The 15,281-nt window shown below is 35.9% G+C and overlaps 3 protein-coding genes and 1 pseudogene across 6 annotated transcripts in view; 3 read left to right on the top strand and 1 right to left on the bottom strand.

Annotated features, from left to right (window-relative positions):
* Positions 1–651: 651 nt before the first annotated feature.
* LOC111466312 lies at positions 652–2,064 on the top strand (annotated as a pseudogene).
* Positions 2,065–3,147: 1,083 nt separating this feature from the next.
* On the bottom strand, positions 3,148–3,986 carry LOC111466311 (F-box protein CPR1-like). Its single transcript, XM_023110917.1, has 2 exons — positions 3,372–3,986; positions 3,148–3,279 (listed from the first exon to the last, which is right to left on the bottom strand). Exons 1-2 carry the CDS (start codon positions 3,984–3,986, stop codon positions 3,148–3,150), a joined length of 747 nt encoding a protein of 248 aa, XP_022966685.1.
* A 2,159-nt stretch (positions 3,987–6,145) lies between these two features.
* Positions 6,146–11,755, top strand: LOC111466385 (protein LNK2-like). 3 transcript variants are annotated; one of them, XM_023111006.1, is made up of 9 exons: positions 6,152–6,820; positions 7,265–7,607; positions 7,727–7,856; positions 8,514–8,814; positions 8,912–9,001; positions 9,831–10,529; positions 10,613–10,770; positions 10,999–11,340; positions 11,451–11,755. In XM_023111006.1, exons 1-8 carry the CDS (start codon positions 6,797–6,799, stop codon positions 11,303–11,305), a joined length of 2,052 nt encoding a protein of 683 aa, XP_022966774.1. In that variant the 5' UTR covers positions 6,152–6,796; the 3' UTR covers positions 11,306–11,340; positions 11,451–11,755. The 3 variants fall into 3 exon arrangements, with proteins under 3 accessions (XP_022966775.1, XP_022966776.1, XP_022966774.1); XM_023111007.1 differs by lacking the exon at positions 11,451–11,755 and having other exon boundaries at positions 6,146–6,820; positions 10,613–10,889; positions 10,999–11,080; XM_023111008.1 differs by lacking the exons at positions 10,999–11,340; positions 11,451–11,755 and having other exon boundaries at positions 6,147–6,820; positions 10,597–10,739.
* Positions 11,756–12,665: 910 nt separating this feature from the next.
* LOC111466500 (F-box protein SKIP5) overlaps positions 12,666–15,281 on the top strand; it is a 4,363-nt gene continuing 1,747 nt past the window's right edge. Inside the window, exons 1-4 of one of the 2 annotated variants that reach the window (XM_023111170.1) lie at positions 12,666–12,831; positions 12,865–12,925; positions 13,685–13,829; positions 13,943–14,021. In XM_023111170.1, coding sequence (XP_022966938.1) covers positions 12,787–12,831; positions 12,865–12,925; positions 13,685–13,829; positions 13,943–14,021 — 330 coding nt within the window. In that variant the 5' untranslated portion in view covers positions 12,666–12,786. Of the gene's footprint in view, positions 12,926–13,684; positions 13,830–13,942; positions 14,022–15,281 lie in introns of both variants that reach the window. The other variant, XM_023111169.1, reaches the window with a different exon arrangement.

The raw sequence follows: 15,281 nt of genomic DNA, 5'->3' as shown, positions 1-15,281 counted from the left end.
ATTGTGATATATCAAATATATGTTAAAGAAATAGAAAATATAAAATAATTAAATACTGAGAATAAAATAAAATATACGGTAAATTAAATCATAAATAAAAGATATAATATCGAAGATATATTCCATAACTAAATATATTCCGTTATATCAAATATACAAAATTGTGATGAGTGGATTTTTGTTTTTTTTTTTTTTTTTTTTTTTAAATTTAATGCATAGTTAAGGAATAATTATGAATTTTAATAATAAAATAGTAATAATGAACTTATTTAAAACATTATAGATTATATTTAAACGTTCAAGAAATCGTCACTCACTACACATAAGAATCTAACACATATTTCTAGAGGGTGACCCGACCCGTGACCCAATTTGCAATCCAAGATCAGTGCCTTCCCCAACTGCAACTGCTTTCAACTGACCCGACCTGGTTCCTTCCTTTGCCAGTGTCATACCGAAAGTGAGAGTACTCCTTCCTGCCGGCGCTATTGAAAAAGATTTAGTTGTTATTTTTATGTTTTAGTTTCTGAATATCATCAAATCACTGCCGATATCAGATCATTGAAGATCACTCTTGATAGCAGTACAGGGAGAACAAATCGTGACGGTGGCATAATTCGAGGTAGAGGACGAGGACATGGGAGACCAGGTTTTAGCAAAACTCTTGTGAGTGTTTTTATTGTCATGACCTTAGTCATTTTCAGTATGAATGTCCCGAGAAGAGTAAAGAAAAATAATTACAAGCTCATTTTGGTTAAACTTTTGAACAACCGCTTCTTTATGGCATATGTTGAAGAGATGGTAGAACAAAAGGTGGACTCAACAGATTATGTGGTACAACCTGCTGCTTATGTGGCACCACATCAATACGAAGTGGCATAAAGAAAAAATCGCTTGGATGAAGAGGTTTATGTGGCACATGATTAAGAAAGATTTGGAGGATAGAAAAAGTACATTAGGTAGAGGATCAGCAGAGATGCAGTCAATTCTCATCGGCGGTGGACCTCCGAATTTGCAGAATCTGGACTCGGAAAAGAAGATGATGATGAATCATCGCTGTCTGGAGTTGGAGAAATAGCTTCTTGAAGATAACGACAACGATGATGGAAGTGATGTTGTGTCTGTGATTACGAGTTCAACTAGCACTTGGTGTGAGACGATGTATAATCTAATTAGTCTGACGGCGCCGCTGAATCAGAAGTCGGTTTCTACGACTTCGCCGATTACCTTTGTTTCGTCTTCTTGTTCTTCGTCTATGTCATCCTCTATAGCTTCTTTGTCTTCCAATTCTTGAAAACAGTTTGTAATCGAGGCTGCTGTTGCGATTTCTGAGGGAAAATTGGAGGTTATGGATGAGATTCTTGCGCCGGTGGTTAAGATTTCGAATGTGAGAGGTAGTTGTGTGCAGAGATTGGCAGAGTATATGAATATGGTTTTCGCTTTGAAATTGTGGGTAAATCCAGCATAATTTTTGCCTCTTATGGCGGAGATTTCGGCGCCAAGCACTCGACGATGACTCAGTCGCTTTAAGATGTTTCTTCTTGCTTTAAGCTTACTTTCATGGCGGGGAATCTCGCCATTCTTGAGGCAATAAAGGAGAGGATCGAAAATTGCACGTTGTTGTGGATTTCGATATCAGGAAGGGAGGCCAGTATATGAATTTAATCCACCTTCTCTCAGGTCGTCAGAAAGGGAAGGTCGTCGTGAAATTGATGACAGTTGTGGCGGAGAACGGCGGAGACGAGAGGTTGAAACAAGCCGGCGAGTCACTGAGTCAATTGGCGAAAGAACTCGGCGTCGGGTTCAAATTCAACTTGGTGAAACAGGAACTAGTGGAACTGACGCGTGAGTCACTCGGGTGCGATGGAGACGAATCACTAGCAGTGAATTTTCGTTTTTAAGCTGTATCAGATGTCAAACGAGAACGTGTGAACGTAGAATCCTCGAAACGAGAGTGTGAATTTCTACAGAATATCACCTGGGTTTTGCTTTGCTAATGGACTTGCCTCATTGGCTCTTCTTAGGCTGGGGATGAAAGATAAACACAACCGATGGGGTTTATGATTGGAATGTTACTGCAATTTGTTATCTCGGTGCACAGTCTGTATGTTACTTTCTCTTAACTCTTGGCCTGGAGCTGCTGCTACTTCATAAAATGACTGCAATATCAGTCAAGGAATGGTGGATTGGTGGATGAAGCTGAATTCATTGTTGCTGCCGCTCGTGCTTGTCAAGCCATATGGTTAAGAAGGATGCTAGAAAAACTCGATCATATCCCAGTTGGAACTACAGTGGTGTACTGTGATAATAGTTCCACTTTTAACTTGACCGGAAATTCAACCTTACATGGTTGAAGCAAATATATTGATGATCATGTACATAATTTTGATTATTTTATTAGGAATATAATATTATCTTTTATATGAAAATTTTAAAGTTATTAATGTAATTTTTTTATTTTGTTTATTTTTTATTTTTCCTAGGTCCCTCGGGCATCCTAAGCATTTTTTTTCCTTCTGCGACGGTTGGTGATTCAACCTCTAACCTCTAAGCATTTTTTGTTACCTATTGGGCCTCGTAATCATACACATTATAGGTGAGATAGACCTAGTAATTGTTCTTATTGGATGAAAGTCTCACCTTCGCTAATTTAGGAAATGATCATAGGTTTATAATCAAGGAATACTATCTCAATTATAAGGCCTCTTGAGGAAGCCCAGAGTAAAGCCATGAGAGCTTATACTCAAAATGAACAATATCATACCATTGTGGAGTGTCATGTTCAACTAATATGGTATCAGAGTCATGCCCTAAACTTAGTCATGTCAATAGAATCCTCGAATTCGAATGTAGAACAAAGTATTGTGAGCCTAAAAAACATAGTCAAAAGTGACTAAAATATCGAACAAAGGTTGTACTTTGTTCGCCATTTGCCTAAATTTAATATATATATATATTCTTTAATTTCTTCCGATGGATAGAATAATAATCATTTTTTATTACTAAAATAATAATAATGAATTTTCCTAAAATTAAAATAAGATTACAAAAATTTATTCTCAACAACTTTAAACTCATAAAATTGAATAGTAAGGAAGTCCAACAAATTAATTGAAGAAAGGAGAAGCTTAAAGGATGAAGAAACGTTCACAACAACTTAGAACGCATTCCGTGTCCAAAAGACTCGGCCCTAGAAAACCTGTCAGTAAGAGGAAGTTTATAGTAACTCAAGTCTTTACTTATATGCTCCTTCGCTACATCGTTCAGTATTGAACTAAACTATAATCCAAATAAGTATCAACGAACACACATGGAAGCCCTTTTATTGGAAGAACTTTGGTCAGGTGAGTTTTAATATTGTAAGAAATCACCCGTCCTTCGTTGGCTTCCATTAAAAGTTCATCTGAATTAACAAACAACAATGGCTTCTCGACTCCAAAAACAGGACCAATTGTCATTAGTTTTGACCATGAGACGACATCTTTCTCCATCTCCCAAACCGAGAACGTTTTTTCATTCCCTGTTTTTGAGTAGTGAAATATAACAATTGATCCATTCAACGTCCCCATACTTATATACTCCATACGCTCATTCACTACATCGTTCGGTATTGGAATTTCGCCAAAAACTTCTTTGCTCATGTCGAACGTGTGTAGAATATTAGTTTTTCCTTCTTTGTATGCCCACCAATAATATGTTCCTTTATGATGCATCTGAGGAGTAGGTGCCCTCGTTACACGCCCACAAACAGTGGATTCAATTTCCCTCCATCTTTCTTTCCTTAAATCGTAAATTTCGACTCTAGCCGGGAGATTAGTTTCTCCATATTGGCTCCCAAATTCTACAACCCTAACCACTTTGAAATCTCTAGATTTAGAATCGTATCCAAATCCAACCGCATTTGTGGACGAAAAATCTATGTCATAAATATCCCCAGGATAATGAAGAATTGATAACGGGAGCTTATGAAACTTTTCGGTCGTCATATTAAATAGGAAAATATCCCTATTGAAGGAAAGACAAACCAAGCCATGAGAATGGCCGCAAATAACGAAAAATGCAGTATAACTGAAGGGATTGTTGACATCGAGAATGGACATAGATCGATCAGGGGCAAGGGAAAATTTGATGATGGAGGGTATATACGTAAAGTGTTGAAAATTGACCATCACTCGACGCTTGATAAAAATACATTTATCTTGAAAAGAAAAATTTATAGGATCGTTGATCAAAGCGTACCAAAATTTGCAAACCGACTTAAATCTGAATAGAGACTCTGTCGGAAGCCTCGATAGAATTTCGATCAACAATACTATAGGGAGATCTTTCAGAGTCGCCATTAGAAGGCTTTAAAATTTTTTTAATTCAGGCTTCGAGTTTTATTTGACGACCTCTTTGTTATTATTATAAGGATGAGGTGAATCCATGTGCTGTAAAATTTTTTTTTTAGTTTTTACTGCAAACAAAATACCAATTAAATATAAAAAAGAAAAAACAAACTTACCTGATTTTGGTTTTTTTTTCATCCTTATTTTTTTTTAATTTCTTCTCATAATAAATAATAGAGTTAAATTTAGGATTTCATGTACACGACTGGATTCGAACCTGCGCGTGGGGTAACTTAAAAAAATTATCTTAATATTTGCATTAAAAAAACGTAAATGTTTAAATTAAAAAGTGGACCGCGAAATTGTTGAAGATATTTAATTTAATTTTTTATTTTAAATATGCATAAATTTATCTTATTGTTTAAATCAATGAATTAATTATTTAAAGTACTCATTTTTAATAAAATAAAAATAATTCATAATACATAAAATATGATGACTCACTTATAAATGTTTTTTTTAATTGATAAAAGTATTTGTTTATTTTGGGATTTTAATTAATTTAAGCAATAAATTGAACCAATTTGTTTGATGATGTATAAAAGGTAAGATGCTCACTACTTAAAATTCATATTATCATCTAATTATTGCATTTTTTTTCAATTTAATTATAAAATGATTGATATTATTATCTAATTATTGCATTTTTTTCAATTTAATTAAAAAATAACTAATTTAATTTGAAAGTGAACTTTACTTGATTTGAGGATGAAATTTTTTTTATTTTTCTAAAAATATAAATCTCAAATTCGCTCATTTTTCTAAAATTATTAATATTTTATTTTATTTCTGATTTCTTTCCGGCTTAAATGATGTTGGAGTAGTTGTTTGGCCATAGACCATGAATAGTGAACTTACTTGGAGGTGAATTAAGACCGTGGGAACAGGTGCATGTGGTCGGGTGGCCACTATTGAACCATTTGAAAGTACTCAAATCGAGCATTTACAAATAAGATCAAAATCGAGAGGAGGAGCACGAAAAGATGAACATTTGCCAAGATCAAACTCAAGCGGGATTTCGACTCTCTCTAAGAATTTCTAAACCCTTATCTCATTTTTCTCCCCTTTTCTTTTCTTTCTTCCTTTTTTTTTTTATTTTGTATGGGGTAAAATGACCAATTTACTCTCTAAGTTGACTTTGACCAATTAATTCGGTCTCGAAAATATTTTGAATATTAAGGTGAATTTAGCTTACCTTCTCCTTCATTTATTTAATTGCCTATTGTATTGTTCTTACATTAAATGAAAATTAATATAAAATAATTTTATAATTGATTATTTTATGAATAATATATTTAAATTATTTCCTATAAAAGTAATCACATTATAGTGATTCATATGAAACCATTGACTAACATAAATATATTTTTAATACTCAAATTAGTAATATAAATTAATTATATTAAAATTTGAAAATACAACGATAATTTAATTATTGTACTAGTTATTTAGGATAAGAAGTAAAATTTTATTAAATTAATTTATTTAAAGGTAATTATTCAAATTACAATCTTAAAATTTAAGACATATTATTCTTAATTAATTACTAATATATTTTTTAATTAATGAAAATTAAATTAAATCAAATTTATAATTATTAACACTACATTAAAATTAATAATATAACAATGCAAATATACTAAATTATTTTATTATTTTATTATTATAAATAAATATAATTATATTTGCTTAATTCATTTTTATGGTAACATATATTAACATAAAAAATTACTAGAATTAAATTAATATTTTGTTTTTAAAAGATTAATTTCCTAAAATTGCAAAATCAAATGTTAAGTCTTGACCACAAATTAAGGAAGGAGTTAGGTTGAAGTCCACGTTGGCAGAGTAAAAGCGACAGGTCAGCAAACCTCCACCACAAATTAAGTCTTGACCCCGGGCCCACTCCTCTTCCCCAAATGCGAAATGAAACCCAAATGAAATTCAAATTCACCTCCGTCCAATCAAATTCCAGTATTTGATCAGTCTTCCCAGCCACAACGAACTTCAGATACGTTTCACACGTGTCGTCTTGCTCGCTCCCCTCCACTCCGCTTCACAGAACCCACGTGACGTCACGTGCTCACCCTCCCTCCCAGTTTCAACCAAACCAAACCCATTTCTGGTCTTCAATCCCAAATCTTTCTAAACCTCTGTTCATTTGGTTTTTTTTTGGTGAATTTTTCGCTTCTGATTCTGTGTCTTTTCTTGTTCGTCTTGTTTTTGTTGGACGTTTCCCGGCTTTAGATCGGCGTTGTGTTTCCGGAGTTTGATGCTTTCTGTTGCAGATTTCGAGATTTTCTTTCCTTAACTTTCTTTTCCGCTAAATTCGGCGATGTGCGGATCAATCTTCGATCAGTTGTTGGATTTGAATTCTGGATTAGAGATTCTGTCAAGGTTTTTCAGCTATGTTTGATTGGAACGACGAAGAGGTAACTCCTCCTCCTTCCGTTTTACTTCTTTAATGTGATTTTTTGTGAGTGGACAGTGTTTCTAGGTATTGATTAGCTTGTTTGGTTTTTAGTACTACCATGGAATACTTTAATTTTATTGCAAGGTTGAGAAATGAATCTGATAGATCTGATATCCATATCAGCATTTAGGGATGCCAATTAGTAACTCGTGGACTGGGGAAAGCATTTTGGGCGGATCTAAATGAAGCATTTTAGGATTGGTAGCAGAATAAAGTTCATTGTATTATATCTAACTGGTTATGTGGTTGAACATTTAAGTGATTCTATGATGTGGTACATTGTTTTCTTTCCTTGTTTTTGACTAGAAGTGCTAATAAAATCATTGTCGATTACAATTGATAATTAGGGAACTACTAAAATTTTCCTCTCTTAAATTATCTTAAATTTCTGTGGAAATTTCAGCTTTCAAACATAATATGGGGTGAGACTGCTGGTAGTGATGATCATATTGTGCCTTATCCGGGGGCTAGTGAGAATTATTATGACAAGAAAGAATGGAATCAAGACACAGCATACACGAAGCTTGTGGAGCACAAGTCACCTGGGACTAATGCTGATGATGCCCATGGAAGAAAGCTGGAAAGCCTTCCTGTCAACGAAGAAGGAACCTCTGCCTCAAACCTCAGCAATGATCCATTGGTTGACTTATCCTTGTCCAAAACTTGTCGAATTGACCAAGATGCCAATGGTACTGAAGAATCTCGTGAATTAACTGAAATTAGCAAATATAATTCACCAAGACATGGTAAAATTATGTTTTTGATTTTCAGTAAATTCTAGATGATTATGTGTTGTAGCATTGACTAGCAATAGTATAAAGGGTCGACTGTGTACTAATTCTTTTAATGGCTTGTATGTTGATAGCTGCAACAACCAAAGGTGCAAAAAATTTTCGAAGTACTGAAGAAGGTGAAGAAGGTAAAGAACAGGGTGATTTTGTTGACTATGGATGGGCTAATATTGGAAGTTTTGATGATCTAGATAGAATTTTCAGGTACACATGTAATTATTCTCTAAACTCCTTGATTGAAGATTATTAAATTTAAAAAAAGAAGAAGAACAACAACAATCAGAAACTCTTCTCTTGACTGAAGTCAAATGATAAGCATGATGAAGAGGAAAGAATGTTGTGACCTGACATTATTTTATATCCTTTTGGAAGACACCGTTGTTGTCATGTTTTCTAGAAGAAGCGAAACAGATTCTCATAGATCTCCTCCCTTGTGTTGTTTAAAGGCATTCTTCATGTCCAATTGATTGATTCACTCCCTCAGAGAAACAATAATCATCTAGTTTAGTTTTTTTCCACTTATATACACACGTACATAAGTGCAATGTAACTGAAGTTTTGGGATTGTAGTATGCCTTTATCTTGTTCGTATTCTCTTGCCCTTATCTTTTAGTTTGCAAAAATCCAATAACGGTTTATATTATCTTATCCATAACAGTTACTACATGATCACTATAACCAAAGTTGTCGGATAATCTTATAGTGCATTGGAGTTCCTTTTTTTTTTTTTTTCTTTTTCTTGGTCCTGTAGAAAGGCTATTTTATTCTTTGAAATGTTTTTCTTTTACCCTTTTTAGTTCTTTATTTTCTAACCAATGATATCCATTGCACCGCATATCCTCACAAGTGGCAATTTTGTAGCAACGATGACTCAATATTTGGCCCAGTAAGTCTGAGTGATCCTAATGAGCTATGGTCTTCTTCTTCAAAAGATGTGTCTAACAGCACAATAAAACTATTCCGAACCAAGGAGTCATGGAATTTGGAGTCAGGAGTGGACTCTGGAAAAGGCAAGAATCCGGAGTATTTGAGACAACATGAGCAATTATCTATTCTTGGCAATGAGCAAAATATTGATGCTGGACTGCTTGGGTTGCAGACTAGAAGTGCAACCTTAACTAATGTGGAAGATGATGCCACTGGAGCAATCGCAAATGATGGGGTATGATACATGTTGAAGTAGTGATTAATAGAGTGCATCTTCTGTTTCTATTTTTTGAGCAAACTGAAAATTCTATGTAATTTTTTGGCTTATTCAGATAGATTTGGAGAAAATGGAAAAGCCAGCTGCAGCCACCCTTCATCAAAGAGCTGACAATATCTCGACTGCAAATGAGTTTTCAAATAAGGTTCTTTTCACATTTGTTTGTTGAAGTAACTAGTTAATTAGCGTAGCCTTATTTTGTTGTCTATATTTAAGCGTTTTTACCTGCTGATGAAAATCGCATGTATCAAGAAGTGATTATGTTTTAAATACTTCAATGGTAATTTATCTAGCATAATGCTCATCATTTGCAGAAAGCATGCTTTCCATTTTCAAGTAGTTTAATTTTCATTAGGATAACCTGGTTGTAAAAAGTCACTCCTTGAATGTATCTTTGTTGATATTTGAGTTATCAGTCACTGGGTTGCCAGTTCCGATGTATCAATGCATTTGAATGTACTTCCACTTTCACATTCAATTTTTCTGCAAATCTTTCCCACATCGATTGGAGAAGGGAACGAGTGCCAGTGAAGACGCTGGGCTCCAAAGGGGGTAGATTGTGAGATCCCACATCGGTTGGGGAGGAGAACGAAACATTCTTTATAAGGGTGTGAAAACCTCTCCCTAACAGACATGGTTTACAACTTTGAAGGGAAGCTTGAAAGGGAAAGTCCAAAGAGGACAATATCTACTAGCGGTGGACTTGGGCGGTTACAAACTACCTTTGGCAGGAAGGTTACTGTAACTACAAGTATTAGAGGATTAATTTCTGATTTATTCGACAATACTAACATTGTAGCAATGGCCATTAGTTAGAACTGACAGATGGGGTTAGCCTGGATACTAGTAAATTTGAAAGGAGCAACAGACACTTATTTCTTGTTGTCTGTATATTATGTGTCTTCGTCTTCCTTTTTCTATTTACCAACCTTTTATGTCCGTTCTCTAATATTTATTACTTTTCCATGCTTCAGATTGGTGGTATGCAGAAAAGACTGTTGAAATCTCGTAAAAGAACTGAAGGGAAAAGTGAGGAGAAGATGTTTCAAGATATTCGTGGTAATAACTGGCCTTCATCAACGAGCCTAGGAAGTCACTTTGATAACAATTTAGCTCTACAACTGGGAACACCTTCACCTTCAGTTGTCACTAAACATACTCAGCTTCAAGGACTTGAACCATTGCAATACCAGCAAGCTTCAAATCCCTTGGTGCACCAACCATTTTATGCAATTGCTGCAAATGTGTATCCCGGCATGCCTTTGCTGTCCCAAATGCGTATCAGTCATGGTATTTCCCCAGGTGGCGTGAGTCGTGTAGACAAACCAGCTGACAGTTTTGTGAAGTCTCTTACCATGACCCCTCAAGAAAAAATAAAAAAACTGAGGAGAAGGCAGCAAATGCAGGCAATGCTTGCCATTAAAAAACAACAGCAACAGTTCAAGAATCAAGCCTCTATTGCTAGTCAATCCATTTCTCCAAACAGTCCCCAAGAAATTCAGTCTCAGCACATTGAAAAGACTGATCTCGATTCCGAAGAAATATACACTCTTCCTGCACTAGATCCAAAGTCGCCTTTAGAGCAAGACAATTCCTATACAATATCCTCTGCAGTTGATCGTTGTTCTATGGAAGAAACAATTCTTTGCAGGCTTCAAGAGATTATTTCAAAGGTACACCTGACTTGTTTGTGGATTACTTTCCTTCTATTGTAACCTGACTTTTGTTACAATCCTCTAGAAATGTTTTACTACAGCTGGATTTCAAAATCAGACTTCGTATCCGGGACAGCTTGTTTCGATTGGCTCAAAGTGCAATGCAAAGACATTATGCTAATGATACAAGCAGCTCCAACAAATGTACCAGAGATGAGCATGCCATCAGTGCAAAAGGAGAAATCGATAGTCATTGCGGGTTAGTCAACACACTTAAGTTCTCATTCTCTCGCGTAAGGTTGTTCAAAGATTCTCCCCTTTTCTTTTGCTGGGTGGCATGAGTTGAGTAACCAAGTCCATTCTTAGGATGCAACCACGGTGACAACAAAATAATTTTAGATTTCTTACAAGTAGTTGATTTTCAGTGAGTTCCCTCTTAAGTTCTGTGATGTCCTTTTCATTATCTTTTTCTTTTATCATTTTCTAGAATGTCTGGGGTGCGGGACGCTGAAACAGAGACAAACCCCATTGATAGAACTGTGGCTCATCTGCTGTTTCACAGACGATTCGAGTTGTTGCAAAACTATCCTGATGCACCCGAATCTCCTATTTCCACCAAGCTTTCTTATGAGCAGCAGAAGGCAGGTTTGAAGAGCATGCCAATGGAATTCATACCTGACAGCGTGTCGGGCAAGCGTCATATTTCTCTGGATGGGTCTAAAAGTTATTCGGATAACACGTCGAATACTGGACTGGTGGATGATGCTGTTTTGGAGTATGTAGCCTCCCACTGAGGAGATGTGCATGTTGTTATGAAAATATCATACGGGTAATTCACTTCATTCCTTTCTTTTCCATGCTCAGTTGCTAGCTTCTCATGGATGACTATATGGATTATTGCAAGTATCTTCATTTCCTTCACCTGCCTACTACATACAGGGTCTTCAAAACATCAACCAACTCATGGATCTTGAAGTATTGAAATCTCGAAACGTACATAATGAAGTCGGAACAACGATTCGGAGACCAACTTGTTTGTATCTTAACATGCACCAGCAGTAACTGAGTTGTGATAGCACATGTGATGCTGTCTGTAGTGTTATAAGCATTTGAATGCCTTATTTTAGTCAGTCTTGGATGATTGAAACATAACATTAGATCCTGTAATTCATCACTCCATATCATTGGAGTTTCCCCAACTAAAGTAAAATTTTGATATGCCTCAAAAAGTAGAAAATTCTATATAATTCTATTATATATAGAACAGAGACTCGATACAAGTCTTGGATGAAGTGATTTTCTCTTGTTTCTTATCTGTTTAGTTAACGAAAAAAAATTCTACCCACCTTCAACTCAAGAATGTTTAAGTTTATGCTTCAACCTATTATTTGGATATACCAAGAAAGATGTACGGTTAAAAGATTTTCTCTTGTTTCTTATCTATTGACTTTTTGGTTCATCACGAGGAGAGATCGAGCTTCGAAAAATAGTAAAGGTCTTCTCAACAAACAAATGTACTAACTTCAAAATTTCAATTGCGCTTATATTCATCATTGTAGGAATTTGGTTCAAGCTTTCCCCAGCCCCTTCTCACCAACAGACTCCTAACGTATACGGAGAAGAAAAAAAGTTAACTATTTACATAACTATCATTAACTTTTTACACAACTTTCTTTCTTTTAGGTATTTTTACTTGTATGAAATTCCCATATCTGGAAATAGATCCAGCCATGGGCCACAATTTTGGGCCTTCACAAACTCCAGAGATGGGCTAGCCATTTAGAAATTGAAAGCCCAGAAGAAAGCTAAGTCACATATCTGGAAATGGATCAATCCATGGGCCGAAACTTGGGCCTTCACAAACTCCTGAGATGGGCTTCCCATTTATAAATTGAAGGCCCAGAAGAAAGCTAAGTCACATATCTGGAAATGGATCAAGCCATGGGCCGAAATTTTGGGCCTTCACAAACTCCTGAGAAGGGCTAGCCATTACAAATTGAAGGCCCAGAAGAAAGCTAAGTCACATATCTAGAAATGGATCCAGAAATGGGCCGAAATTTTGGGCCTTTACAAACTCCTGAGATGGGCTGGCCATTTAGAAATTGAAGGCCAGAAGAAAGCTACTACCGAAACAATCCGGTTGCCGAAGCAAATGACAGAAGGTCGTCATTTGTTGAGCGAGTCCCAAGCTTTGTGTGGGCTATGGCAGTCAAAACTCGAAGGCCGATATCAGCTAAGTGGTAAAGAAGAGCCAGAGCTGAAGGCCGTGATTTCGATGGCTGAGACGCCGACGATGGAAGATAACAAGCAGAGGAAGTGGAAAAGAAAAGGCACTCCATCCTCGTCGGCTCGAATCAATAATTTGGACGATGGCTGTTTGATGCATATTTTCAGCTTCCTTTCCCCCATACCAGGTACCTTTTGTCTCTCTCTCTCTCTCTGTTGGCTGCCTGCCGCACTGTGTTTCAATTTTTTATCGAATGTTTTTTCGTAAAATTTGTTTGATCTATTTGAGGATTTCTTTTTGTTTCCTCTTAAAATTGCTTCGTTTGGATGAAATTGAAGGATTCTTCTGGTTGTGCCACAAATTAAGAGGTTTTTTGGGAGGAAGAGAGTGAAAATTTGCAATTTAGGTATTTCTGGAAATGGATTGGGAGAAGAAATATAATTCTGATTTCGAATTTGACAAAAGTTGGAATTGTTATTTCATTGCATATCTAAATCGAAAAAACTCGTTTGAAGAGATGGAATGCATATCTTTCTTATGTTGAGTCTATCGGAGTTTTTGATTGAGCCTTGTCAATATTCATACGTGTGGTTCAAGTGAACTTCCTGAGCCTTAACAGTTCTCGATTTGTGAGGTTTAAAAGAATTTCTTGTAAAGTTAGAAGTTCTTTCCTGGACTTTGGGTATGAATAGGTTGGGCTAACTAGTTGGAAAGAGATAAGAAAAATTCGGGCGGCAATAGTGAAGATCTTGATGACGTTTAACTCAATATGGTACTAATTTTGCTCTAAGAACGCCAGTTCTTTGTACTTTGTGCATTTCTTTTGCTTCTATTCCAGTGGAAATTTTTTATCATTAGCCTTGTGAAGTTGTTAGTTAGTGGATGCCGCCTGCATATTTCCATGGAGTTTCTGCTTTTTTTGTCACTTTTGCCATTGAGTTTGCAGATCGGTATAACACCGCCCTCGTTTGCCACAGATGGCGTTACTTGGCATGTCATCCGAGGCTGTGGCTGCGAGTAGAACGATCTATTAAAGATTTGTCCGAGTCTGGAGTTTTCCCAACCGTAGAGGCAGCTGTTGCTGCTGCTAGGTAAGTTGTTGCATGTTCATATATATATATATATATATACATATATATATATTTTATGAGGAAATAATAAGAGTTACTTGTTAATAGAGCTTGAATGGTTTTGTTCTTCATAGGCCTGGGGACACCATACTAATTGCAACAGGTGGAGTTCATTCTGTCTCTAACATTCAAATTACAAAGCCACTTTGCCTGGTATGCTCTTTTTCCCCGCCTTCTTTTGGCAGCTTGGGAGTTAAAATGTATTCTTCGTATAGGATTTAAATACCATCCAATTGCGAGGAATATCTTCTGAAATCATGTGTGGTTTTTTAAATAGTTTAGCTACCCTTTAAGACGAAAAAAGTGCCTTATGTTTTATGTGCGAATAATTGTTAATAACTAAGAATTGTGATCAGTGTCTTTAATAAAATTGCTATATAAAGCTAGAACTTGGGTTCTGTTATTCTGCCTTTAAAAAATGTTTGCAGACTTTCTTTCTTCTCTTTGTAGAGAAGCTAAGAAATTATAAGAATGAACAACCTCAACCCTATCATCGAAATACCAGAGTCTGATAATAATATATTGCACTATCAAAAGGAAACTATAACGTAACAATAGCCTTTCGAGAGGGCTATCTCTCTCCCAAGTCCCACAGTGGACAATCCCACTAAAATGATCTCCCTTCTATGGTCCCTAACCCTCTCTATTTATTACGAAGATACGCCTAACTGATCGTCACTATGCCCTTTCTACTATTCTATTAATATTTCCCACGTAAATGCTACTAGTACTCTTACAAAGTCTTAAAAGAAGGTTACTATGGAGAATCTAGTTAGCTATTTGGGTTCTGTTATGCAGTATTAAAGTGAACCTTTGTAGGTTTTGGCCCAGCAATTGAAATTCAGATTGAGTACTTGTTTTGAGAAGCAGTAAATATTGGTGAAACGTAAAACAGTGGCTTCCTGATCCAGTTGTGCTCAAGTTTTGGACTATAGAGCTTTTAACTTATTTTAGCACCTTTTGTACTATGAAAGTACCAATATGAGTCATGTAGGAAATATTAGTAGAATAGTAGTGAGGCCACCGAGTCGAACTACTAGATGGTGCATAACCAAACCAACCTAAACCGATTGATCAACAGTTTAGTTGGTTCATTCTGGTGCGACGTTGCTTGGTAATGTTTAAGCCTTATAATTTTGGCATTTCAAAGGCTCAAACAACTCTCGCCCTTGGGAAGACTAGTAGCATCGAAGCCTAATTGTCCTCTTCTGCTATTTGTTGAAGTTTCAATTTTTAGTTTATGTGTACATTATCAGTTGGCTCGGGTATGAATGATCTGGTCATGCCAAACCTGAAGCTGACTGAATATTACCAATCTTTTATACATGAGAAGTTGAACTATTGAACCGAAACCAGCGGCAGTTTTTGGTTGGTTTAATCGGTTTTTTTTTTTGGGGGGGGGGGGGGGGGGGG

The sequence above is a fragment of the Cucurbita maxima genome, unplaced genomic scaffold (genome assembly GCF_002738345.1).
Source record: "Cucurbita maxima cultivar Rimu unplaced genomic scaffold, Cmax_1.0 Cma_Scf00031, whole genome shotgun sequence".
Classification (NCBI taxonomy): Eukaryota; Viridiplantae; Streptophyta; class Magnoliopsida; order Cucurbitales; family Cucurbitaceae; genus Cucurbita; species Cucurbita maxima.
Note: the sequence above shows the minus strand (reverse complement) of the source record. Positions and strands in the feature narration are given on the sequence as shown.